We start from the raw sequence: 26,453 nt of genomic DNA, 5'->3' as shown, positions 1-26,453 counted from the left end.
GCTTAATGAAACCTGCCTCACAGGCTTATCCTGAGGATTAACAACACACCAAATGAAAAGTGCTCATAGGTACCTAGCTAGCAAATTGGCAGCCCTTGGTCCAAGTGGCAATCCTAGGTGTGCTCAAAGACTTGTCTTTCTCCCTTTATCTTACAGTTGAAAATAAATAAATAAATCTGTACCTTTACACAGATTAGAAAAATGGCCATTGTGGAATACTGACTCACAGTTTCCTAAGGAGAAACCATGCCCCACTCTCAGCATGTGAGGCTCTTTGCTCAGGCTGGAATCTGGTGGCTAAACCAGTGAAGCCCCAGTGCACCTGGGTGGCTCAGTAGTTGAGCATCTGCATTTGGCTCAGGTCATGATTCCAGGGTCCTGGGATCGAGTCCCACATCAGTCTCCCTGCAAGGAGCCTCCTTCTCCCTCTGCCTATGTCTCTGCCTCTCTCTCTCTGTGTCTCTCATGAATAAATAAATAAAATTTTTAAAGACAACAACAACAATGAAGCCCAGAAAAGTTCTTCATGAGACATAATAATAGAAGAGATAACAGGATAGTGGTTTTGCAAACAAGAATAAATCTGCTGAGCAAGAGGGGAACACGAGATGAGGAGATAGTGCGGGTGAAGGCAGAGGGGAGGGAGATAGGACATTGGGAGACCACATGAAGAAAGTTTCCGGGAAAATGTCAAGTAGGAAAGGTCTATTCCTCCTAAATCAGAACATCTGAGCACCTTGCCTGATGCACTGACAGGAAGGAAACTTGTTTCAAAGGTTCTCAGACAACCTCAGGCACAGTGGGGAAGTGAAGAAGTTCCCTCTGCCTCTTCAGTGGTTAACATCAAGTCTGTCGAGCAAACCCCCAATGTCTCAGAAACACTGTTCCAAGAAAAGCACCACCATAATACACCACTGCCATCCCAGGTTGGCATTGCTCTGTTCACACATCCAAGGTGCCCCCTTCTCAGACCTCAACCAGTTTATCTGACAAATTAATCACAGGGCAGGAACATTTTTTCTACAGATAATACACATTTTGATAATACCTTCTGGAATGACCTTCTTCTCTCCTCTCCAGCATCTTACTCCTTATTGCTGTCTAACTGGTTATCTGAGTGAGAGGGGGGGGTGCTTCTCAAGTAGAAGAGAGGGCTAGTGTATGTCCTGGTAAAAATGAGATCTCGGTGCATCTCTCCAAATGCCTTCCAGGAGCAAGGAATACAGTAGGTATGCAACAGGTGTTCAATAATTTTGTATTGGGATGAAAGAATCCATTCACCTGCCCTAGTGGCTCTCCTGATTTCAGAAAAGGTCATCCCCAGTGCTGTTCTTATGCAAGCATTTCTGGGGGAATATTCTGAGCAATTGCAAATCTCAGTCACATCATTAGTTACCACCCCGCACAGCCATCGTATAATGATCTACTTTGGGAGTCATAAGGAGAGAAAGTTCTCCTTCAGGCACTTGTGTGGAAGAAAATTCTGGAGATGACAATAGGAACAATGTGCACATCTCCCAGGTGGAATGGCAGGTTTCTGATCGCTATTATTACTACCAATATTGTGCAATGCTTTTGGGCAACTGACAAAGCACTAGGTGTTAGGAAGAGTTTAAATAGCAGGCTTCCCAACCTCCAACTCATGTCTAAGACTCCATAGCCTGTGTTGGCCTGCCCATTGGAATGGAAAACACAAGGTACTCTCTACTTCCTTACTCAAAGCCTTGGGGACATGGCAAGCTCTCCTGGGAATGGGGGTTGCCAAATCAATCATGTTTGTCTTTGCCCACTCTTTTTTCTACCTTTTGATTATTCAGGTGTAGAAGAAAGTAAAGAGGTGACAGGGAAGCCTCTACCTCAGGGGCTCCTGAATTTCTGGTAGGTTCTCAAGAACAATGTGTGAAGCTAATACAAAATATTGTCTCTCAAAAAAAAATATTGTCTCTCTTAGAGCCTCTCGTGCTCATCAAAAGTGATTTACAAAGAGTGTTGAATATATACCACATCTCAAAAAACAAAGACTGCTTACAACCCAGTATCGGAATAAATCTGATATCAGAAGCAGGTACAGTTGGCTTGAGAGAAATAATGATTTACTTATTCATGCTTTACATTGTAGATGAGAAAAGATCCAATTCTCTGGAAGTCAGTTAAGAGAGTTCATTTTTCCCGCACTCCTGCTCCATCACTGGGAGACACAGAGAATGGATCAATCTTAAAACTCTACTGTCTGGGTGATATTTTTTTGTGACAGCCACAGTATAGTTTTATACTGTGCATACACCACAAAATCTTTCCATATCCTTATAGAGATGGCAATTCTCAAGCAAGCAACCGGGTAAGAGGTGGAAAATGGTGGGGAGTGTCCCTGCTAGGAGCCCCTTTGGATCCTGAAGGTGAAATGGAGTCAGAATAAATAAAGTTTTGAAAGCTGTGGGGATAACAGGAAGAGCCTACTGGAGACATTTGTTGTACAGTTGGGGGTACAGTTGGGGGTTACAGTTTCTCATGTATTAGAGATAGAAAATCACACCTCAATCCAGCAGTGCCAAACTACATGGATGCCACTAGACCCCTGGGAATTAAATGAGGGAATGGGAAGAACAATCAGCCATCCCCCTGTTAGCGTAAGAAGGATATTTAAGGGGCATCTGGGTAACTTAATTGGTTGAACACCTGACTTTGATTTTGACTCCGATTACTCAGGTCATGGGATCAAGCCCCACTCAGGCCCCAGGCACAGTGGAGAGTCTGCTTGAGATTCTCTCTTTCCCTCTACCTCTACCCCTCTCCCCCCAAAATTAGTAAATAAACCTTTTTTTAAAAAAAGAGGAAGAAGAAGAAGAAGAAGAAGAAGAAGAAGAAGAAGAAGGAGGAGGAGGAGGAGGAGGAGGAGGAGGAGGAGGAGGAGGAGGAGGAGGAGGGGCACCTAGGTGGCTCAGTTGCTTAAGCATCTGCCTTTGGCTCAAGTCATGATCCTAAGACCCTGGGATAGAGCCCTGTATCAGGGTGGCCTGCTCCTCCCTCTCCTTCTGCTGCTCCTCCTGCTTGTGCTCACTCTTTTTCTCTCTCAAGTAAATAATCTTTTTTAAAAAGGAAGGATATTCAAGTAGCATCCAAAGTGATAGGTAGTTGTTTCAAGGGCAAGCTACATAGTCTGTTGGCAAGCTGCTGAGTCTGGATAAGTCTTCTTATTCAAAGATGAATAAGTAGGTGAAACTATTTACTTCTGAATGTCCAGTAATTTCAAATATTTGTACTTTTTCACAGTACATGAAAGTGATATTTAACACTTTTTGAAGTAAAACTTAATCTTTGGGGATATGCAGTATAAATAGGACTTACAGGTAATAGTTGCTTTCATTTCCAGGTCTGCTGAATATATGATTAAGTAAAACAAAGCACAATAGCCATCCTTTCCATTCTATTACAACACTGATCATGTGCCTTGATAAAATGACTGGGTAGATAAGATGTGGATTTACCTATAAAACATGACCATTGGTTTGTATACTTTGGCCTTTTCTCAATCCATGACATTTTTCAATTTTTCTTCAAGGGGAATTCTTCAGTTTTCCTTTCTAGTCATCTATGTCTATGTTAGTAATGTTAATTTCTTTTATTGCAGAAGACTTGATCTTTATTGCTCAGTGTCCTTATTCTTCTTTCATTACCATATACTGTATTAGTTTCAGATGTAGAATTTGGTGATTCATCAGTTGCATACAACACCCAGTGCTCATTGCATCAAGTGTTCTCCTTATTGCCCATCATCCAGTGACCCCATCCTCCCACCCACCTCCTCTCCAGTGCCCCTCCCTTTGTTTCCTATACTTAAGAGTCTCTCTCTCTCTCTTCTTTTTAAAGATTTTATTTATTCATGAGAGAGAGAGAGAGAGAGAGAGAGAAGCAGAGACACAGGCAGAGGGAGGAGCAGGCTCCACGCAGGCAGTCTGACGTGGGACTCCATCCCGGGTCTCCAGGATCACGCCCTGGGCTGAAGGCGGCGCTAAACCACTGAGCCACGGGGGTTGCCCAACTTAAGAGTCTCTTGTGGTTTGTTTCTCTCTCTGTTTTCATTTATTGTATTTTTCTTCCCTTCCCTTATGTTCATCTGTTTTCTTTCTTAAAGTCCTCATATGAGTGAAATCATATGGTATTTGTCTTTCTCTGGCTACTTATTTCACTTTGCACAATACTCTCTAGCTCCATCCACATCATTGCAAATGGGAAGATTTCATTCTATTTGATGGCAGGGTAATAGTTCATTGTATATATATACCACATGTTCTTTATACACTCATCTGTCAATGGACATCTGGGCTCTTTCCATATTTTGGCAATTGTGTGTGGTTTTTATTGCAATATAAGATAAAAGAATTATGTATTTTTAACTAAAAAGATGAATAAAGAAGAGATAAGCTATGCAAAAATACTGAATAACAAGGAAAAAACATCATTCTGAAGACTCAAGAGTATGTCCAGAAGAAATTATTTCAAAAACCTTAACATCAATAGAAAGAAAAATGAAATTCCTTCTGTAAAATAGGCAGAAATCTATAGAGATCAAACTGAGCCACATAGAAAGCTAGATGAACTACAGGAGTATTTCAGAGCAATAAAAATGCAATAACATATTTCAACTCTGCATTAGAAGGAATAAAGAGAAAAACTAACCCTATGAAAAATATACCAGTAGAGCAAAGGGTATATTTGGGATGGTGTAGGGGAATGTAGAATGAATGTAGGGGAAAAGAACAAGCAAGTAAATATTCAAAGAGTGATACAAATTTACAGGAGGAAGCCAAGTTAAAAAAATATATATAGGGCAGCCCAGGTGGCTCAGCAGTTTAGCACTGCCTTCGGCCCAGGGAAACACAGGATCGAGTCCCGTGTCGGGCTCCCTGCATGGAGCCTGTTTCTCCCTCTGCCTGTGTCTCTGCCTCTCTCTCTCTCTCTCTCTCTCTCTCTGTCTCTCATGAATGGATAAATAAAATCTTTATATATGTGTGTGTGTGTGTGTGTGTGTGTGTGTGTTGTACATGAAGAAACAAAATTGCAATTAAAGTAATAAAGATATAATTGAAGAAAATTTTGCTCAGCTGAGTGAAGACCAAAGTATATAAGTCAGTGGCCATAGTTTCATAGGCAAGTCAACAGCTGTTATATGTCTTAAAAAGAACATAAAAAAAAAATAAAAATAAAAAAATAAAAAGAACATACACCCTGGACACATTCTGGTATTTTTTAAAATAGAAGGATAAAGAAAAAAAGAAGTTTAAGAAACAAAAAAAGGATATAAATTGGTCAATTGTGTGGTTTCTTCTCTGTAGTTCTATAGTCTTCCCAGAATAAAATGGGTGATTTTCAGAAAATTCTAAAGAAAAGAATGTTTGATCCTAAGCCATGATATACCTAGCCAAGTTGTTTGCAAATGATAGGAAATTAAAAGAAAATCTTTGATAAGGAAGGATTTGGAAAAATGCACCTCTCTCATATTGTCTCTAAAAAAAATATTGCAAGTCAATGAACTCTGTTGGTCAAAAAATGAGTTAGAGTTAAGCATTTAAAAATGGAGAAACTATGGCATAAAAAAACTAGCACTGAAAATGTAAATCAGCCAAGCACAGAGCTTAGTCTATAAATTGGATTCAAAAGCAAACAACAAAGCCATTTGTAAAAGATAAGATATAGAATATAAAATAATTTGATGATAATAATCAGGGCTTTAAATTCCAGGTCATCTTTACAAAAGCCAGGAAGAAAGAAGTAAACAGATTTAAGATTCTTTTTTCTTACCTAGCAGGGAGTCAAAAAGTATTATTTTTATTTATGATCATTAGAAAAACATAGGTTAAAAAAATGTTTTGGGAAAAACTTAAAAGAAAGCCACTAGTAAAAAATATAAGCAGTTTGAAAAAAAGGCAAAAGTAATCAAAGAGTTTCCAGTGTCAGTCTTGTCAACCAATTCCATTATACTTCTCTGTTTTTCCTAATAAGCAGATGGGGAGTAAGACTTGTCTTGCCCCCAAGGAGCTATAGGACAGGAAAGAGATGGAAACACATTCTGCCTGATGTGAGAGCTTTTCAAAGATGTATGTTTAATTTCTCCATTTATGGGGACCCGGAATTCATGGTGGGTGGGGTGTGAAGTGGGAAGGAGGAAGATTGGGGAAGGCTTCCCTTCAGAACACTTGGAACACTTAAATGACTTATTTGTCTGCCTTCTCTATAGACTCTAAGCACCACAAAGTCAGAACTTTTCTGTCTCCCTAGTGTCTTACTGGATAGACTGATGGATGGATGGATAGACGGATGGATGGATGGATGGATGGATGGATGGATGGATGGACATATGGCAGACAGATTAATAAACCCTTAGTTAATTAGACCCATACTTTCCTCAATTTGCATTTCCGCTAGGGATCCTAATTAATCCTACCTCTAAGGCAGTAAAGTTCACCCTCCCTCTGTAGGTCATCTGCCTTCTATACCACAGCAGCAAATTGAAACCACGGCTGAAGGGCCTGGAGGAAGTGTTGTTCCTGCCTAAATGCCTGTCTCACCATCGGGGAGTGCCTGCCCTGGGGAGCTGAGAGGCCAAGGCAGTGTATTATTCTTTGTGACTCACTGTGCTAAAACGGGAGAGCAAGAATGCATCCTTGATCACATTATTTCTTTTTTCCCAATTTGACTTAGAGCCTAGAAAGCTGAGCTATGGCATAAATGATGTGTGAGGTCAGACTTTAGTTTGTGGAGAGAAGGCAAGGCAGACAGCTGAGTTATATACCAATAATCCACCAACAGTCCTAACGTTGTCTCTGTTAGCCCTTTCCCCCCCTTGCTCTCTCAGGGAGGAAGAAAGATATTTTCTGGTGGTGGTGGGGGGGCAGAACAGGGTGGAGGAAGAGTTGGGATGCAGTCATTTGCACTACTGACCTAGTAAAAGTAGTGTTGGACTTTTAGCTTCTCAGTGGACAGTTGTCATGGCAACCTTAGAATCAAGGAGCCCACCCTCTTTTGGCCATTGTCTGGAGTACAAAGTCCCTGTTCAGCTTTCTACAAGCTGGTTAAAAAAGCACATCCAGCCAGACAGATACAGACACCGATAGACAGGCACTCAAATATGTAGAAAAGTTTTTAATCATATAGCAGGAGTCAAGTTCCTTCCTACAGCTCTTAATGACCCAGTTCACTGAAACCTCATTTTTATCTTCACCTGTGGGAACAGGAAATACTCTGATGGCAGCACAGACAGCCTCCCAGTCACCAACAAACTGTCACAAAGCCTTGTTAGTGCACGTTTCTGCATTCTTGAAACCCAGTTCCTGGGCCATCACAAGCCATGGTTTGCTGGTGAAAGCAATGCCTGGCCCTGAAGGGTGTGAGGACAATGAGGCATAATGGAACACAATTTGTGGTTTCCTACCCTATAGTTGTCAGATCTGCTGCTGACCCAAAACAGCCAGCCTTTCCACAAGAATCCGAGCTCAGGGCAACCATACAGGAAAAGGTTTCCTGAGGCAAAGTGCCCTGTAACGTCAATGCAAAACTCTGTGAGGAAACTGATGGCTTTATGAATTTACTTAACGCTACAAAATATAAAGAACACCAGCTGGCAGCTTGACTGGCATTGAGGCCAGAGCTTCTGGCTTCGGGCCAGAGATGTTCAGAAGCTCAGAGGAGGTCCCTTTGCTAAGGCCCAGCCTCTAACAGTTCCTTTTCTGGCCACTTAGGACACAAACCACAGGGCAATCTGGAAGAGGGCTCAGATGTCACCTGGCCTACATCATCACAGCCAGGTGAGAAAGTAAGTGCAGAGAGGTTAAGTGACTTGTCTAAAGATACACAGCCAGTCTCTGCCAGAACCTGGACTGGAACAAATCCAGGACTTCGGAAGACCGAGTAGATAATGAGGAACATAGCAAACTCTTCAAGGAATAGGAAAGAGAGTAAATAAGAGACCAAATCAGACGCTGAAACTGAGCACCAAGACCCACAGGAATCTCATGAGATTATTTTCAGATTAACAATATAATACTTACCGTAATTTACTGGGAACCTACACTGTGCCCGCCACTTTACTGGATGCTTCACATACATTATTTCTTGGTGACAAGGTTAGTTATCCCTATTTAACAGATGGACAAAGTAAGGCTGGAAAAATATAAATTACTTGCCCAAGACTATATGGATACTGGGAAGAAATGTTGATTCTCTTGAGTCTTTCTGCCCTTGAAGCCTGAGTCTTGACTTGTTACGCCACTGACTTTCATCAAAAGGAGGAGCAAGGAGCTGAATGTCCTCATTTATTTTGGGCTCCCATATGTTCAGACCTTAAACTAAGACATCTCCCAGAGAAAGTCAGGACACAAAGTTAAGACAAAAAACTATAGAACTCTTAAAGACAAAGAGATTCATGAATTGAAGGTAAGGTTGGTTGGGATTACATGTGGGTGGTAGATAATCTTTTGCGGGTTGGGCTTGGGTTATTTGTGTGTGTTTGCTTTGAGGTAAACACCAAGACTTGATTTGTCTTTTCCTGACATTTACTGTAGAGCCAGAACCTCCTAGCAAGCCAGGCCAAAGGAATGGGCCTGTTTTTTCTAAACCTTAGAAGCCAGAGGATTTATTAAAGTTGGTCAGACATTGATACTGCACACCAGGGTTCCTTTGAACACTTGACAGGGCTGGATTCCAGAAGGTCTAATTAGTTAGAGAGAACGTGGGGGAAGCTCCAAGATGCCTGCCAGTGGATGGCGCCATATTAGTTCACTCCCAGAAATCCCTACCTATTGTCCTCATGGCCAACCCTTGGTTTGCTCCCTAGCTGGAAGAGAAATCACACAGGCATTTCAGAGCAAAAAGGAAATTATTTTTCCCTTGTGTTGACTCTGAGGCCAAGGAGTAAAGCACTAGCATTAGGGTTGGAAACAGAGGAGCCTCGGGCCTTATATGGAATTTGGCTACTCACCTGTCATATCACCAGCATGGCTCAGAAGTGCAGGAATAATCACCAGCCCTGATAGCCACTGAACATGTCCTCTCTCCAGCTCCTTGCTTATACCTCTGCGGGTCTCTGATCCCCTTGCCTCAGATCTTCTGCTCCTAGGTCTGGCCTTTGGGTCCCAGGCCCCAATAACATGTTACGGTTACACTTGCCTGACTTTCATCTTCCAGACTCTTTGGGGCATGATCCACCCTGTGATGTACAGCTAGGAAGGAGAGACACTCCTCCTTCCACCAACTGGAAGGTATCTGTGATACCCTAAAAGCCAGGTCAGCCTAGCCAGGGACGATACACATACAAAGATCTGCCCTTCGTCTCCTAGAGCTGGAATAAAAAATGTAAGTGGGAGACAGACAGGGCAGGAGACAGTTCTCTAGGAGGGCAACAGACCAATCTGATTCGTGCTAAAGTCTGGACTTTATCCTGCAGACTTGGAGAACCACTGAAAGGCATGATACAGGGGCCTGGTAAATTCTGCTTTGCCGGGTAGCCTGGGTGGCTTGGTGGTTTGGTGCTGCCTTCGGCCCAGGGCCTGATCCTGGAGACCTAGGATCGAGTCCTGTGTCAGGCTCCCTGCATGGAGCCTGCCTCTCCCTCTGCCTGTGTCTCTGCCTCTCTCTGTGTGTGTCTGTCATGAATAAATAAATAAAATCTTTAAAAAAAAATTCTGCTTTTGCCTTCCTTGGGGTTACTCTGCTGATTCCTCAGGGTGGTTGTACTGGAGGGAGAGAGACAGGGAGCAAGTGAAAAAATTGAGCAAGACGTGAGAAGGAGAACAAACCAGGCTTCCCTGCCACTCGCTGCTGGTGCACTCAATCAGCACCTCATGGGGGCAGAGGCAGGACGGAGCTGGGCTCCCTTTTAATCGCCCTTGTGTTTCTACATGCAGCCATCGTGGCCCTGATTCTTACACTTGGGGGCCGCCTCCTCCTCTCTTTCCTTCTTCTTCTCCCTCACTCCCTCTCTTCCCTTCTCACCCCGTCCTTCCTCCTCCACCTCTTCCTTCCTCCCCTCTCTCTGACACACCATGGAGAGAGATGTCTTGCCTCCTGCCTCCTGCCTCTGGCTCAAGACTCCCTGATGGAAGAAAATGGAAAAGTAAAACAGAAAAACCAGGCTGAACCATTGAAAAAAAAAAAAAAAAATTGAAGAGGGATGGCTGGGTGGCTCTGTCAGTTAAGCGGTTGCCTTCAGCTCAGGCCAGGATCCCAGGGCCCTGGGATGGAGCCTGCTTCTCCCTCTCCTCCTGCCCCTCCCCACTGCCTACTCCCCTGTTTGTTCTCTCTTTCTCTCTCTCAAATAAATAAGTAAAATCTTAATTAAAAAAAAAAAAACAACTGAAGAACAATCAGCATGTCTCTGTGAGAGGCAGCTATGACCTAAAAGAGTACAATCCTTGCCACTCTAAAACAGAAGCCCCTGGTGTCAGGGGGACCAACAAATGCTTGATCTTTCCTGCGTCTAGAAACTCTGGGGTGCTCCACAAATATTAAAAACAACTTTTGTCAGAGACTCCATCACCTCGGAGCCCGCAGGTGGGAATCACAGCCCTCTCCAATGACCCTGTCGGCAGACAGTACCCTTGGGCCCATGTACTGGCTTCCCTAAGACCATGCATCACCTTCAACTTGCCCAGGACTATCTTCAGTGACTGTCCCAGGTCACAGCAACCTGTTTACAAACATCTAGAATTCCCAGGCACTTTTAGGACAAGGGACTCGAGATGTGTCCAAGTGGGCAGTGAAGTCTGCTCTAAGAGAAGCTGTTCCTCAGGATCTATTTATGCCCATGTAAACACTTGCCAAGGAAACAAGGCATGTGGGCATGCGCTGGCCCCGCGGGTCCTTGGGTGGCTGCAAAAGGCAACTGGACAGTCACATGTCATCACAGTGGAAAGTACATATGCAACTATTCTTAGCTCTGGAATGTATACACTGTCTCCCTGCCCAGTGCTTCTTTCCCGAAGTTCTAGAAAACTGCGAAAGCACCGTTAGCATAAACAAATCCAGAACTCTCCCAGGACAAATCATTTGCCAACTGAAGGAAAGGCCTGGGTTTATGGTTTCACTTGGAGCAGAGGTGGAAGCTCTCCGGAGGGACCAGCCGGACCAGGCATCGGTGGATGTCACTGCAGCAAACCAAGGTAAAAACCTCTAACAGTTAATTCTCCTGCAGGTAGACAACCAGGTGTCACCCAGGAAACCCTGCCCAGAGTATCGTTTGCTTTCTGCTTTCTATTTATCACATCTTTAAAACAAAACCCCAAAGCCTCTATGAAGCCACGTTTTAAAAATTAAATTGCAGAGGCCCATTCTCATCCTTTAGTACCATCTAGTTACCAGAGGGCCACATCCCCAGAACGACATCCTCGGGGAATGACTAACACCCGGAGGAGGCTCACAGACTTGGGCTGCTCAGATGCACGGACGGTCCCCTTGCTTCAAGCTAACATTTCAGCCCCTGACAATCAGGTAACTTCCAAAATGTTGGTGGTTCTTTTTGTTTTTTCCCCTCAGATGATCTGAAGATGCTATTTGCCTATTACCTTTGGGAGTAATCACAACTGGGAACAAAAAACAAAACAAAGCAAAACAAAACAAAAAACAACAAAAAAAGAGGTGTCGGCTGTGAGGTCTGGGGTGTAGGTGGCTGCTCTTTCCAGTCTTCACTAAGCAACATTCTGGGTGAAATCCATAAGCATCTTGGTGGGTGGACATAGATGTACTAAGGCTGAGAGACAGCGCAGGCCAACCCTTCGGCACATGCTACCCCTTGGGACCTCCGCCCCCCCTGGCAGGATGGACGAGGAGTTGCCAGATGGGCTGCTCTTCAAAGACCATGACTTCTCCTCTGAATTGTTGAGGCAGCTCAATGGCTTCAGGCAAAACAGGATGCTGACCGACGTGAGCATCTGTACGGGGACCCAGGAGGTCCCGTGCCACCGAAGCGTCCTGGCTTCCAGCAGCCCCTACTTCAGAGCCATGTTCTGTAGCAACTTCCGGGAGAGACGTGAGGCCAAGGTCCAGCTGAAAGGCATCGAGGCCGGGACCCTGGAGCAGATCGTCTCGTATGTGTACACCGGGCAGGTGCGCATCACCGCGGACAACGTCCTGCCGTTGATGGAGGCAGCCTCCATGCTGCAGTACCCCAAGCTGCTGGAGGCCTGCTCCTCCTACCTCCAGAGCCAGCTGACCCCCAGCAACTGCCTGGGCATGATCAGACTCTCTGAAATCTTAAGTTGTGAGACCCTCAAGAAGAAAGCCCGGGAGGTGGCCCTGACGCGTTTCCCAGAGGTGGCCACGTCGGCCGACCTGAAGGAGCTCTGCGCCCTGGAACTGAGAGACTACCTGGGGGACGATGGGCTCTGTGGGGAGGAGGAAAAGGTGTTCGAGGCCCTCATGGTTTGGGTCAAGCATGACCCCCAGGCCCGGAAACGACACGTGCAGGAGCTGTTCGAGCAGGTCAGGCTTCAGTACATCCACCCGGCCTTCTTCCACCACTTCATCGCCAACGAGGCCCTCCTACAGTCCTCGCCCTCGTGCCGGACCATCCTGGAGACAGCCAAGAGGCAGATGTTTGCCTCATATGTCACCACCAGTGCCCCAGACCTCCAGCCTCCATGGCATGTCCCCCCAAGAACCTCTTATCAAGATTTCCTCATCCTCTTGGGCGGAAGGAAGGACAACCAAGAGACCACCAGGGATGTTCTGCTGTACAACAGACAGACCAACCAGTGGGAGAACCTTGCCAAACTCCCAACCCGGCTGTACAAGGCCTCAGCTGTCACCTTGCACCGCAGCATCTACGTGCTAGGAGGCATGGCTGTCGGTGCAGGGAAGAATGTGCCCAGCCACAACGTCTACATTTACTCCCTGAAGCTCAATCAGTGGAGGCTGGGGCAGCCCATGCTGGTGGCCCGCTACTCCCACAGAAGCACTGCCCATAAGAACTTCATCTTCTCCATCGGGGGGATTGGGGAAGGGCAGGAGGTCATGGGCTCCATGGAGAGATACAACAGCATCTTCAACATCTGGGAAAGTATGGCCAGCATGCCGGTGGGGGTCCTCCACCCTGCAGTCGCTGTGAAAGACCAAAGACTCTACCTTTTTGGGGGAGAGGACATCATGCAAAATCCTGTACGCCTTATCCAGGTAAATGGCTGGTCCTTCCCATCACGTAAGTGCATGAGGGTACACTCAGGCATACACACGTGTGTGTGCACACACATACACACTTATACCTGTACACACATAAATACACACATGCATACACACGTGTGTACATACATGCATACATCTATACATGCATGCATGAGTGCATATAATACACACTGTTGTTTGCAGGGAAAGCATAAAGGAGGGAGGAAAGGAAGGATGGAAGGAAGGGAGGAGAGAAGAAAGTTTGAATTCAGCAAGATTTTATCCGTTTATGAGCTCTTGTTGTGTAAGATTAATACACAATTAATCCTTTGTAAGAATACAAAGGAACGTCAGATACGATCCCTGTCCACGAAGAGTTGATTTGCTGAAGAAACTAGTGTATCTGAAAGTTAAAAAAAAAAAAAAAAAGTTTAAGTTAGAACACATTGAGTGTCAGAGAGTGAAGTTTATAGGAATTTTGAAGATGTTTCTAACTCAAATCAGCAAAGCCTTAGAAGAAGATTCCCAAACATTGGACCAAATCCCTGGGAACCCGATCTCAGATCAGCTGAATCAAAATCTCTTTGTGTGGGGTCCTGATGTGTATCTGTTACAGACATCTCCAGGAGATTCTAAGGACCAGCCACGTTGGGGAACCCTTCCCTTAAATGATAGGGAGATGCTAATATCACTAGCAAGCTCTCTGAGGAGTATTATTAATAGTGACCCAAATTTCAGAATAGTAAGTGTTTTATGCAAGTTCTGATCTCTGCAGGTCGAATAATGACATGAAAAACTTGAATAATGAGCCTATCTTTAAAGATAATCAAAGAGATTCCTGATATTTGCTTTGTTTATTGATTAAGAGCGATATTGAGCCCCAGCCCTAGTAAGAGCTCTGGGGACAGGGGCATGAGCAGGAACATGCACTTACCCTCCAGGAGCTTGTGGGACAATCGCAATGCAGGCGCTGAATGGAGAGGTGCTTTAAGAGCGTGGGCGGGAGTGGGGGGGCGGGGGGGTGCCCTAAACCAGTCTAGAGGGAATCAGGGATGGTGTGAACTTTTCAAGGTTGGTTTTAGCTGACTTAAACAGAGACGCAAGAGAAGAGAGAAGGTGAGTAAATGAAGAAGGAGAATCACTGGGAGGCTAGAAGGACCTGACATGGATGGAGACAGGGATGGGAAGCTTCTCTGAGCAGAGGCAGAGTCCTCTGTTGAGGGAGGGGTGGTATTCCTGGGTAAGGGAACAGCTGGACCGAAGGGCCTGGAGCAGAAAGGGGCACACCCATCACCTGGAGGAACTGAAAGCCTGACCATATCCCTGGGACGCAGAGCAGGAGGCATAAAGGTGGTATACTAAGAGGAGCAGGGGGGTTAACCCCCACGTGATCCCCACCAGCCCCCTTCCCACACTGCCCTGAGTGATCCCCCTCCACCCAGACTCCTGCTCCTAAGCCCCTACTATAGAAATTCTAGAACTTTCTTGGGGGATGGGTGTTTGTGGAGATGAGGCTCACCTGGCAGGCTTTCTAGGCCTTGTCAAGGGGTTGTAGCCACAGGGTGGCTGAAGTCATCAAATTTTACATTTTTAGAAGTTCCTTTGGGGCTCCTGGGTGGCTCAGTCAGTTGGGCATCTACCTTTGGCTCAGGCCAGGATCCTGGAGTCTCAGGATTGAGCAGCGGGGAGTCTGCTTCTCCCTCTGCCCCTCCCCCCCACTTGTGCTCTCTCTTTTGCTCATTCTCTCTTTCAAATAATAAGTAAATAAAATCTTAAAAAAAAAAAAAAAGAAGTTCCCTCTGGATGCCTTGTGGAGAAGGGATTGGAGGGGCCTGAGTGGACAAAGGGAGGAGATTTGGGGACTGTTCTAGGGGTCCAGGCCAGGGTGACAGTGGCTTGGTCTAAGTTGATGCCAGTGGAGATGGAGAAAAGCAACAAGCTCCATATTAATCCTTGTTTTTTTCTTGCCTTCACTTCTCCAGCCCATATTTTCAGCTCTTCCCTGACCACCTAAGCAGATTCGGAGCCTATTCCAAATCCCGCTCATTTATTTGAGCCAAGAGAGACATGTTCTGTTCCCTACCAAGCTCTGGCCACACAATACAGATGTAACCAAGTGCTCCTATGTAAAGCTAGAACCCCTCTTGACTTTTTTAAAATGTAGGTAGGTATATTATTATCAATAAAATAAAATAAAATAGCAGAAAGTACATTTTACTAGAAATTGGTCTTTATGTGACCCCATGAGATCCTTGGTTATGTCTCTATAGAATGGACCTCTTTTAAAAAGAGCATTTTTCAAAATAAAGTCAAAAATATGCTAACGATTTCACATTGCAAAATTGTTATTGATTTCCTAAGAATAAATACAAAGCTCAAAAAAGCTTTTAAGCTGGCATATCAAAAAAAAATGCTTAATACCATCAAACAAGATGGTTGCAAAGGCAGAAAAAAAAAAAACCTACCAACATGTGAGTAATCCTTTTATACTGCAGTGATGAGAAGGGGAAAAATATTCATGGAAGCTTCTCTTGTCTACTTACCTTTAGCTTTGAAATGGTAATTTTAGTTATTCAAATGTAGTGTAAGATCAGTGCCTTGGGGGTTGCTTGATGGAGTGGGTTGATTTTCTGACACAGATTCAGAGTTTTCTTTATAGGATGGTTCTTCTGCACACATGTATTCTTTTAGAAACTGTTGAACAGTGGAGTCACTGTGCGATTTGTGTGCGCACGTGTACCTTATTCCCTGGCCTTTCTACCTCTGTTTCTGGATGGCATAGAACAAATCCCTCACTGTAACGAAGTACCACTTCCTCCACTGGTCCAACCCCATCTTTGATATCCTTGCCCCAGCCTCTCTGGGGTATTATGAGGATTGTGAGCAAATGTTTAATCTATCTTTGAAATCATACCCCAAGCTTGCTGACAAAGAACAGAAAGCCAGGAGGCAATTACTCACTCAGTGTTTACTTCTGCTCCAAGGATCCCACTTTCCAGTGTCATCTACGTATTTTCAGATGAAACCATGAGGATTAGCAGCCATTGAGACTGCCCCTGTCTCTAGCACCTGGCCTCCTCCATGCTTTCTTTACCAACTTCAGGGATGGAGCTGCCTCAAGGGGTCTCCAGTCTCAAACCACTTCGATCAACAAAGGTGACACCTACATGGCCCCAGGCAGAGCCATAAGTGTGGTGGTTAAGAACTTGGACTCTGGGGCAACCTGGGTGGCTCAGTGGTTTAGCACTGCCTTTGGCCAGGAGCCTGATCCTGGAGACCCAGGATCCAGTCCCGAGTTCCCTGCATGGGGCCTGCTTCTCTCTCTGCCTGTGTCTCTGCCTCTCTCTCTCTCAATCTCTCTCTCTCTCTCTGTCTCTCATGAATAAATAAATAAAATCTAAAAAAAAAAAAAAAAAGAACTTGGACTCTGGGCTCAACCAGACCAGCTCTTTCATTCACTCTAGTTGTGTGACTTTGGGCATGTCACTTAACCTCTCTGAGCATCAATGATCAAATCTGAAAAATGGGGGCAAGTAAGGGTACCTACTTCATAGGATGGTTGTGAAGATAAATCTGGCAAAATGATAAAAAATAAGAGCCTTTCCTATGGTAGCAATTATATTTAATATAGAAAGAATTGTCACTTACTTCGGTAAATAAATGTTTTGCTCCTTCTTTTATGAAATCCATCCTGAATCTCTTGTAGTAAATTTTGCTAGTAGTGAACTAATTTACATTTGATATTTAAACTTTATTTACACTGAAGGGAACATGTTCTGGGAATCATGATTTGTGACTCTATTTCAGAACGTGGCCAAGGAGCCCTGCCCCACCTCTTTGCTCTTTCTCTCTTTTCTCATGCTTCCTCTATGATTCTAATGACTTTCAGGCATGAACTATTCAAAAGCCTTCCTCACTTAGCCCCAAATGTATTCTTGGCTCTAAGGCCCTCCCTGATACACTGGAACATTTAGAAATTTAAACATGAGCTGGAAATAGAAATGATTGAAAAATCATTGGTTTTATGAATACCCGAGCTGCTCCATTTCCCGAAAGAAAAAAAAATGTTCCAAGCAAGGTAAGTAAACACATATTACAATGCATAACTCTCGGTCCATTCTATAGAGACTTAGCCAAGGATCTCATGGGGTCACATAAAGACCAATTTTTAGTGATATGTACTTTCTGCTATTTTATTTTATTTTATTGATAATAATTTACCTACCTACATTTTAAAAAGTCAAAAGAAAAAGAGTCAGTCTTATTTCACTCTCTTTAATAGTACTTCATCTTTTTAAAAATACATATCACTTTACAATGTAGCGCCATGATTATATTTCTCCCTCAGGTTTATCACATTTCCAGAAACACATGGTTCAAAATGGAGACGAGAATGATCAAGAATGTGTGTGCCCCCGCAGTGGTGCTCGGGGAGAGGATTGTTATCGTAGGAGGTGAGTTTGAACAGAGGATCTCTAGGCTGGACACAAACTTGGCATCTCCCATGGAAAAAGGGTCACCAGTAGACAGATGTTGTTCTACGAAACAGTGTTTTTAAAAGCACAACCATCCAACTAGGGGAGTGTGGATGACTTGACAAAGTTCTTTTCTCATCCAGAAGTTTCTCCCTGTCTTTATCTGTAAACAAAGAATGAAATAATACCGATTTCACGGAATTGTTGTGATAATAAAATGTGCTCATATATCTGAAGCACTTAGCACTATCCCAGATACATGGCAAATACTCAAAAAATGTTTGCTACTGCTAATAATATTAGCCACTAATAGATCATTTCTCTGCGATTACAGTATAGTGTCTCGGCTAAGAGAACTGGTTGTAGGGTCAGGTTCAAATCCTGATTCTGTCCCTGGCTATATACTCTCGGGCAAGTTATTCATCTTTTCCTGTGCCTCCGTTTGCACATCTGGAAAATGGGGATCCTAAAAGTGTGGGCCAGATAGGGCTATTGTGGGAGCCATTCCTGAATTCCCAAGGCTCCTTCTATGGATTTTTAAGTCTGGGGTGGGGGGGGTGGGGAGGGAGCATGTGAGAGAGTTGAAAAAGCCAATGAGACAGAGGAAGCTGCTGGAATCAGGAAGCTCCTCCCAAAATAATGCTGCCTTAACTTGAGATGAAGCATTCAGGGACCAGAAGCTGACAGATCTGAGTCTAAACCCCAGCTTTGCCACCTGCTAGATCTTGGGCAGGTTCCAGAACATTCTACACCTTAGTTCAGAGTTATGACCCTCAGAGTCCAGCCTTGGTATTGGGAAATGGCAGAGATCAGACATGTTTGCAGACCACAGATTTCCAGTCCCAAGTGAGCAATGCTGAGCTTGCCGATATGCCATTGGTTTTCAGGTTACACAAGGAGGATTCTTGCTTATGACCCTCAGTCTAACAAATTTGTCAAGTGCGCGGACATGAAGGACCGGAGGATGCATCACGGGGCCACGGTGATGGAGAACAAGCTGTATGTGACCGGGGGCCGGCGGCTGACCACAGACTGCAACATCGAGGACTTGGCCTCCTTTGACTGCTATGACCCCGAGACAGACACCTGGACGTCCCAGGGACAGTTGCCTCACAAACTCTTTGACCACGCCTGCCTCACTCTGCAGTGCATACCCCACATCCACACCTCCCCATGAAGCTTCCAGAAACCACGGGTCTTTGTCAAGATCCTTTCTGTTGCAAGAGATGGAAGCCCAACTCCAAGGAGCTCAACCCCACAAGGATGCAGGGAGTGCCCACAGGACTGGAAATCCCAGAGCCCAGAAGCCTGAAAGCAGGCATATTGCTGGCAGAACTCTTCACACCCCCATCTTCTCTCCCCCTCTCTCCCCACTTTCCCTCCTTCTCTACCTCATCTCTGTCAGACGTCATGCTACAAGCAAGCTGCTGTATCCACAAAGTATGAAGACAATGGCAACTGCTAATCCTAGACTCACATTTTCTAACGTTGCCTTTTCACAAGGCAAGAACTTTACCGTTTTCCATGTATTAACCCTGAAAATAATCCCAACTGGCCATTTCTTAATTCCCTGCCTTCCTCTTGAGCCAATCATTGTTTCCAGGGCTTGTGCTGCTATAACTGTGTAATCCCGGATCACATCCCTACAGGCAGAGGTTGACTGTCACCATTGACAGCTCATCCAAACAGCACAGAGGAGATAGATGCAGCTTCCCAAAGGAAGAACTGCTGGCCTGACCCAAACCACATCTGCCCAGGTCATCATGGAAATCCAGAACAAAAGGGTCCCTGGAAGCACATGGTCCAGGTGGCAATGTGGAAAATTGGCCATGACTGTGTTTCTTTGCATTCTATGGATGCAGTAAATTGGAATTTCGGGAAAAAGTGTGCAATGCAGTATCTAGCGTTTGCAAAATTATCTATGTGGCCAGAATAAAGTTTGTTTCTGGTGCCAAATGATGTTTTTCTCCAGCCTCTGGGGAGCTATAAACCTGCAGAATTAATCAGGATTTTCATTTTGGTAAATGTTATGAGAATCGCTCTTCTGAGGAAAGCCAACAAATTCCTCCAGGGATTCCAGCAATTATTGCCCTCTCCAAACCAGGGCTGAATATCGATCCCCATGGCCCCCTTGGTCTCAAAGTGCCTCCCAAGCTGGCTCCTGACCCAAGTTCAGAATAAACCAAAGATGGTGACACATCACCATCACCTGAGAAGGTATTTGAAAATGGGGCCAAGCCCCCTTCCAGATGGACAGACAGGGATTCTCAGAGGTGGGCCCAGGCCATTGTAACATACAGTCAAGATTAAGAACCATTTCCCGGCTCAACCATATGAAACCTTCGTGTGTTGACCCCCTTCCCAGCGTGTTCCAGCCAGCCCTGTGTCACAGCCTGTCACAGCACAGCAGCACAGGCAAAGTCTTCTCCCCAGCAATGGAAGCATCTGGAATGGGTCTCACTGCCGTGAACCTAGAACCAGAGTGCTCCTCAAGCTGGAGCCTTCCTCCCTGCCCTGATCTCCAGGTTCACCTTCTGGATTTTTCCTTTCTTCCTAAATTGTATTTTTTGCACTTTAGTTCCTCCTCCTGGGGTCTGAAACTTTGCCCCACTCCCCAGACCACTTGGCTATGGTCCAGACCCCCTGCTCAGCCCCGTCTCCTCATCCTGGATGCCGTCACCTTAGCGGTTGGCTGGCCTCTTACTACAACCTGCTCTCCTTGAACCTCTCTATTCAGGCCCTCAATCCCAGCTCTCCCTGCAAAAGGTAATGGGGAACACCTCCAGTGCCTAAATGGCAGTGCATCTATGATTTCTCATCTGATGTGACCAGTCGGTAGCATGCCACATAGACAACCCTCCCTCCATCTTTATTCTTTTTTTATGGCGAAAAAATTTATATTTAGATTTATAGCTGGCTGGACTCAGTTTAGATGATCCCAATTGTGTTGGCAACTTCCAAAGCATCATAGTCAGGAGCCAGTCGAACATATGCTTTCTTCTCTCCATCAGGCCTGATCAAGGTGTTGACCTTGGCCACATCAATGTCATAGAGCTTCTTCACAGCTTGTTTGATCTGGTGCTTATTGGCCTTGACACAATGCACGCAAGTGTGTTTGTTGTCTTCTATTTTCTTGATGGCTGACTCAGTAGTCAGGGACAACTTGATGATGGCATAGTGATTAAGCTTGCTTCTCCTGGGAGCACTCTTTTGAGGATATTTGGGCTGCCTTTGGAGACCGCAGGGTCTTGGGTCATCAGAATGTAGGTGACGTAGGGATCTTTTTTTGTGACTGTGCACGCCTTTCAGCACCGCTTTCTTAGCTTTCAAAGCCTTTGCTTTGGCTTCAGCTTTGGGAGGGGCAGGGGCTTCCTTCTTCTCCCTCCCTCCATCTTAAAATGCCTTCCTCACCCTGCCTCTGGGACACCACTCAGCCTCTCTCTCCTTACTCCCTGCAGTTCATTCTCTTCTCCTTCTTTCCCACTAGCAAATGGTGGTGTACCCCAGTGCTTAGCCCCAACACTTTTGCATCTACCCTTACCCCCAAGGGGAGCAGGCCCCTTAGTGTGTGGCTTTTCATTTCAGGCCAGCACTGCCGACTCCCCACCTGACTCCACTGCTCGCTCCCTGGTTTCCACTTGGATGTTAAACACCTCACAACAAACATGTTCACCATCACGTTTTCCTCGCCAAACTGACCCCTCCTTTAGTAGGTTTTCCCATCCTGGGAGAGAGAAATCCCTGTGTCCCAGCTTCTCAGGCCCAAAGCCTCGGATGCTCCTCTTGACTCTCCTCCCTCATACTCCACTCCGTTTGGCTCAGGCCTGCAGGGGCCCAGCTGCCTCACTGGCCACTGGCTCTCCCTCTGGTCCAAGCCTCCATCTTCTCTCATCTGTACTCATCACTGGTGTCTCTGCTTCTACCCCCGCTCCTGAATCTCTCCCCAGTGGCTTGGGGTGTCTTTCACAAACATATAAATCAGAAGGGGTCATTCCCTGTTGAAAACCCTCCAAAGCTTATACTAGAATTAAAATTTAAAGACTTGATAAAATTTTTTTTCTTCATTAAAAAAAAAAAAACAAAAAAAACCCTCTCCAAAGCCTTCCTAGCTTTCTCAGATGCCTTTCAGAGACTCTCAAGATTGCTCCTGCCACCTCACCCTGTTCCCCTTCTGCTCTCACCTCCCAACAGGTCCACTACTGCCCTCCACTCCCCAGACTCAGCGTCAGCCACACCTGCCTCTGGGCTCACACTTCTGCATTCTCACCTGCTGTGCCCTCCTCCAGAACATGGTTGGCCCAGATGCCACACCCGCAGAGCTCCCTTCCTCACCTCCCTCAGGTCCCAGCTCCGAGGTGCCTCTCCTCACTACCCTGGGCCAATCCACACTCTCTCACCTCTTTGCCTGATATAATTTGAGTTTATACCTCACTGGCCAGATTAAAATTCACTGTCTCAGAGGCCCTCCATGCACCCCCACCCTAGTCTGGGTCAGTTCTCTTTCCTATTAAATGTCCCTATATATCCCCCTTGAGACCCTCATCCTACTTGATCACTGCCTTCCCCTCCAGGCTCATATCTGCCCTGTTCTCCTCCGCATTCCCAGGCTGGGCTCAGGCCCAGTTACATGTATTATAGACCCTCGGTAAGTATAGCATGAATGGATTAAAGAATGAATTTGCTGAATCCACACTGTTTCTAGAATCTCCACTTGGAGATTACTGTGGATAGTCCTTGGGTTAAGCTCCTCAGATCCTCTGCTAAGGGATCACTGTGTCTTTCCCTCTTTCCCCTTTCCCACTCTGGGGAAGAAGTAGCATGGCCTACACTAGGTCAAGCCTGGAAGGTAGGAGCTTTTCCTAGAGGGTCCCATTTGCCTGCAATTGGAAGTAGGAGTCTTGCTGTCTATAAACTCTTTCTGTGCCCACCAAAATTCCTTAAGTCAGACTTGCTAATGCCTAAACTCTCCTTCCCCTTCATCTTAATCCAAAACTTAATAAGCTGCCCAAGTCTGTGGCCACTTGGAGCTTGTCCAAGTCTCACTGGGGCACAGAAGAACTAAGTAAATTGTCCCCTCGAATTCATAAAGAAAGATGGCACCAGGGCTGAACACATTTGGACACACATGGCAAGCCAACTTTGGGCATCAAGTAAGACTCCTCTGTGGCAGATGCATTCACACATCTGGGCACTCCCCTGGCCAAGCCCTATATCTGAACTGGGTTATAAAACTCCCCTCAAGCCATAATGTATGCTTTCCAATCTGCTGAGGATAATCTCAGTCCAAAGAGAGAGAAGGTTTTGGCACAAGGCTTCCTTCAGCTCCCTGGCTGAGTAGAGAGTCACAGTCCAGAGCTGAGGTCAAAATATATTTAGCCAGCAGCCGTTAAGCTGAAACATTTTAAGTAAAAAATGTCAGATAGTCTGACTAATCATCTCAACAGGCAACAAGGAACGGGGCAAAAATGAAGTGGAACAAGAGTTAAGCAAGAAAACACTAACAAAAATATCAAACGCCCTGTCCCAACATAAACCAGTGAGCAGAAGAGAAGCCAGTAGAGAAAACAGCATCCACGGGAAAAAAGCAGCTGAATTTAACTTCACCATCTATAACAAAAATCTGTAATGTGCTTGAGGACAAGGACTGTTACTGGTTTTACTTAAATACTGTGTCCTCCTCAGGATGTCTGACACAACCTTGCCCCACTCCAACGTGCCATACGTGACCTCTGTGCCTCCGCACACACCATTCCCTCTGCCATGCCTTTCCCTGCCCTGCCTAGTGAACTCTTACCTGGCCTTCACCTCCTCTGTGGAGCCTTCTCCAACCTTTCTACATCCTCTCTCCTCTCTCCCTTTATTCCAGCTCTTTCCACATTGTAGCACCATAGACACTTGTTACCAGAACTGGAAGAGGAGCTCTTCATGGAGGCAAAAGAGTCTTGGTCCCTAAGAACCTCTAGGTCAGGGATCCCTGGGTGGCGCAGCGGTTTGGCGCCTGCCTTTGGCCCAGGGCGCGATCCTGGAGACCCGGGATCGAATCCCACATCGGGCTCCCGGTGCATGGAGCCTGCTTCTCCCTCTGCCTGTGTCTCTGCCTCTCTCTCTCTCTCTGTGACTATCATAAATAAATAAAAATTAAAAAAAAAAAATACAAAAAAAAAAAAAAAAGAACCTCTAGGTCAAGTTCAGTCAGTACCTGGCACAAAAATGGTGCTGATATGTTTGCAGAATGAAGGAGCAGATGCACAAGTGAATGGGCCCTGAACGTCACTGGAATATACAGGCTGCTCTGGGTACCCAGAAGGGCTTCATTATCAGACAAACTGCCATTCTTTACCTTGTAGCTCCATCACCCCAGAATCTGCCTCCAGTGTCACATGGCCTTTTTCCACATGCGTCCTCTTATTGGCTCTAGAGGCCACCCTAAACTAGCACGCTCTCATCTTGATCCTCACCTATTACATCTTGAAAGATCCTATTTCCAAATACAATCACATTCTGGGTTCCAGGTGGCCATGCATTTGTGGGGAGGCACCATTCAGCCCATTGCAGATCCTGTCTCCCACAAGAAGGCACTCCCCCTCCTCTGCCCCAGGCAGAGCCACATGGCACAGACTCCTCCTTCTCTCCCCATTTCATCAGGGGCATCTCCTGGGAGGAACCATGTCTTTCATCTCTATTCCCACTTCAGCTCCACAGGGCCTGGCACTGCGAAGATACTCAGTAAACGTTCACAAAGCTAAACTCAACCATTTCACAGGGGTTAGCAAACACCACATGGACTCCAAGGCCAATGTGTACAAGACACTGCTTCCGAGTGGCTTCCCGAAAGTCCAGAGTGAACAGTATCTGCCAAATGCCAATGGAGAAGGAATTAGGGTCAGGCATAAGAAATTATGCAAGAGAACTAATCTGTTAACACAATGTCATCAGTAATGTCCTATTCTTGATCTTGCCAACATAAGCTTTTGAGGTGACGTCATGAGAGTGAATCCAATGCTGTGGATGTTGGGGGGAAGGGAGTTTCTGGTTTCTGAAATGTCAGCTTTCACGCAGTCTTATAGGAATTCTAGGCTCCTGTTCAAATGCCACGTTATTCTCTTCATGTGGGGAATTTGGTTTTTGTTTTCCCTAAAGATATCCATGAGTCTCTCTTCCCCCTGATTTCACTGATTTAAATTAATTAGAATTCCAGGGCTCGCAATCCAGAATTCCCCAGTAATGCTCCCATAACAAGCCAGCGGTCCAGAAAAAAAATGGTGCTTTGAGGACACAGATAGGGATTCAAGTGCTCAAGGTGTTTCTAAGTTAAAAAGATGCAGACAGGAAGGTCTGTCCTATTCAAACTCAAAGGCTGTCTTTGCAGTGTCCCCAACAGCCCCATCAGCCCGGCACACATTCAGAGACAAGAGGGCGACCTCAGGACAACTGTAAAATCAAATCCTTCCAAAAGGGGTTGGAAGGGAAGTAAGGTGGAGACATCCACGCTCAAGATAAGATCAAGGAGAAAAATAGCAGAATTCATTAGCAGAGTCTCTGAGACATTTATCTTTTGTCAAGTGAGGAAAAAACCCAGAATCCCCACTTGGAGTATAGATTTATTTGGCCTACTTATCTGAAGAGCAAAACCAAGACTGCTAATGGATTTGCCCATTTACTAAGCACTGAACATGCATTACCTAGCTCAACACAAGAAACTTCTGGCTCTTCCTCAGCACCCTTCCTGACCACCCTAATATAGCCCCCACCCAGCCCACTGCATTGTTCTCTCTGGCTCCTTGTTTCTTCCCTTCATACCCTTTATCGCAATTATTTATTGTTTTGTTTGCTTTCTTGAGTTCATTTAGTTGACACCCCCACCCAAATGGAAGTTCTCTGAGAATAGACAACATGGCTATCCTTTTCACATCTGTTTCCCTGGCACCTGACACAAAGAAGCAATCAACAAAGATTTGTTGGATGGATGGATGGATGGATGGATGGATGGATACATGGATGGATAGCTGGCAATCCAGGCATTTAGGACAAGCACAAAGGAGAGTGAAGGTACATTCTTAGAATGACACTGGGGAAGGGGAGACTTATGGGGAGAAAGCTGACTGGCATGGGAGGGCATAGTGGTCTTTATCCATGTGAGTATTGCAGGCAGCCAGTGGAAGCATGGAGTAGTCCAGAGACTTTAGATGGGAAGCTGTTCCCATCCCTAAGAGGGATGATGAGGTGGGGCCACTAAGGTAACTGTGAGGTGTAAAGGGAAGGGAGTACACATGAAACAAGGAGGTGGAATCCACTGGGAACTGGTCATTAATAGGACATAGAAAAAGGTGAGGGGGTAGCAAGGAAGCAAGAGAGAACAGCTGCTAGCCTGGCTGACTCACAGGGTGCTGTGCCATCAGCAGAGAAGTACAAAACAAATGGAAGGGGAAGTTTGTCCCAAGTTCCCACCCTCTGGAGTCACAGAAGAGAGTATTCCTTGCCCTGGGGTTTTGTACAAGTTCCAAGGATCTATGATCTTGCTTATAGTCTGTCTCACCCACTAGATCTTAGGGGACCATATTTCAGAACCCCTTTTAAAGCTCCTCGGCCATCACTGAAAATATGTCTAACAATGGTTCTACAGTGAACTTTCATGTCGATGGAGGAGCCGATAAGGCAGATCTGAGTGGATGAGAACAGACTGAGCCAACATGTTTAGCTTTCACCCTGACTCTGCAATTCACTGGCTGTGTGGCCCAAGGAAAATTAACCAATTTCTCTGTTTCTCAGTTTTCTCATCTCTAAAATGGGGATTATGATAACACCTGCCTCTTCAGAGGGTTTTTGAGA

At 45.5% G+C, this 26,453-nt stretch overlaps 2 protein-coding genes across 3 annotated transcripts in view; one reads left to right on the top strand and one right to left on the bottom strand.

The window, feature by feature from the left end:
- Positions 1–10,857: 10,857 nt before the first annotated feature.
- Positions 10,858–19,580, top strand: KLHL38 (kelch like family member 38). The gene is made up of 4 exons (XM_025451058.3): positions 10,858–11,153; positions 11,527–13,161; positions 17,498–17,603; positions 18,512–19,580. Exons 2-4 carry the CDS (start codon positions 11,773–11,775, stop codon positions 18,799–18,801), a joined length of 1,785 nt encoding a protein of 594 aa, XP_025306843.1. The 5' UTR covers positions 10,858–11,153; positions 11,527–11,772; the 3' UTR covers positions 18,802–19,580.
- Positions 17,414–26,453, bottom strand: part of NTAQ1 (N-terminal glutamine amidase 1) — a 226,803-nt gene continuing 217,763 nt past the window's right edge. For both annotated transcript variants that reach the window (XM_049092704.1, XM_049092703.1), the window contains one exon: positions 17,414–17,787. In XM_049092704.1, the coding sequence (XP_048948661.1) occupies positions 17,704–17,787 (84 nt within the window). In that variant the 3' untranslated portion in view covers positions 17,414–17,703. The remainder of the gene's footprint in view (positions 17,788–26,453) is intronic.

This window comes from Canis lupus, chromosome 13 (genome assembly GCF_003254725.2).
Source record: "Canis lupus dingo isolate Sandy chromosome 13, ASM325472v2, whole genome shotgun sequence".
In the NCBI taxonomy this organism is placed as follows: Eukaryota; Metazoa; Chordata; class Mammalia; order Carnivora; family Canidae; genus Canis; species Canis lupus.
This window is presented reverse-complemented; position numbering and strand designations above follow the sequence as displayed.

Bases quoted from the DNA above. Each gene is read 5' to 3' on its own strand.
- KLHL38 (XM_025451058.3), top strand. From the start codon at position 11,773: ATGCTACCCCTTGGGACCTCCGCCCCCCCTGGCAGGATGGACGAGGAG. The intron at 13,162-17,497 runs GTAAATGGCTGG...TTTCTCCCTCAG, and splicing joins ATCCTGTACGCCTTATCCAG to GTTTATCACATTTCCAGAAA. The intron at 17,604-18,511 runs GTGAGTTTGAAC...ATTGGTTTTCAG, and splicing joins GAGGATTGTTATCGTAGGAG to GTTACACAAGGAGGATTCTT.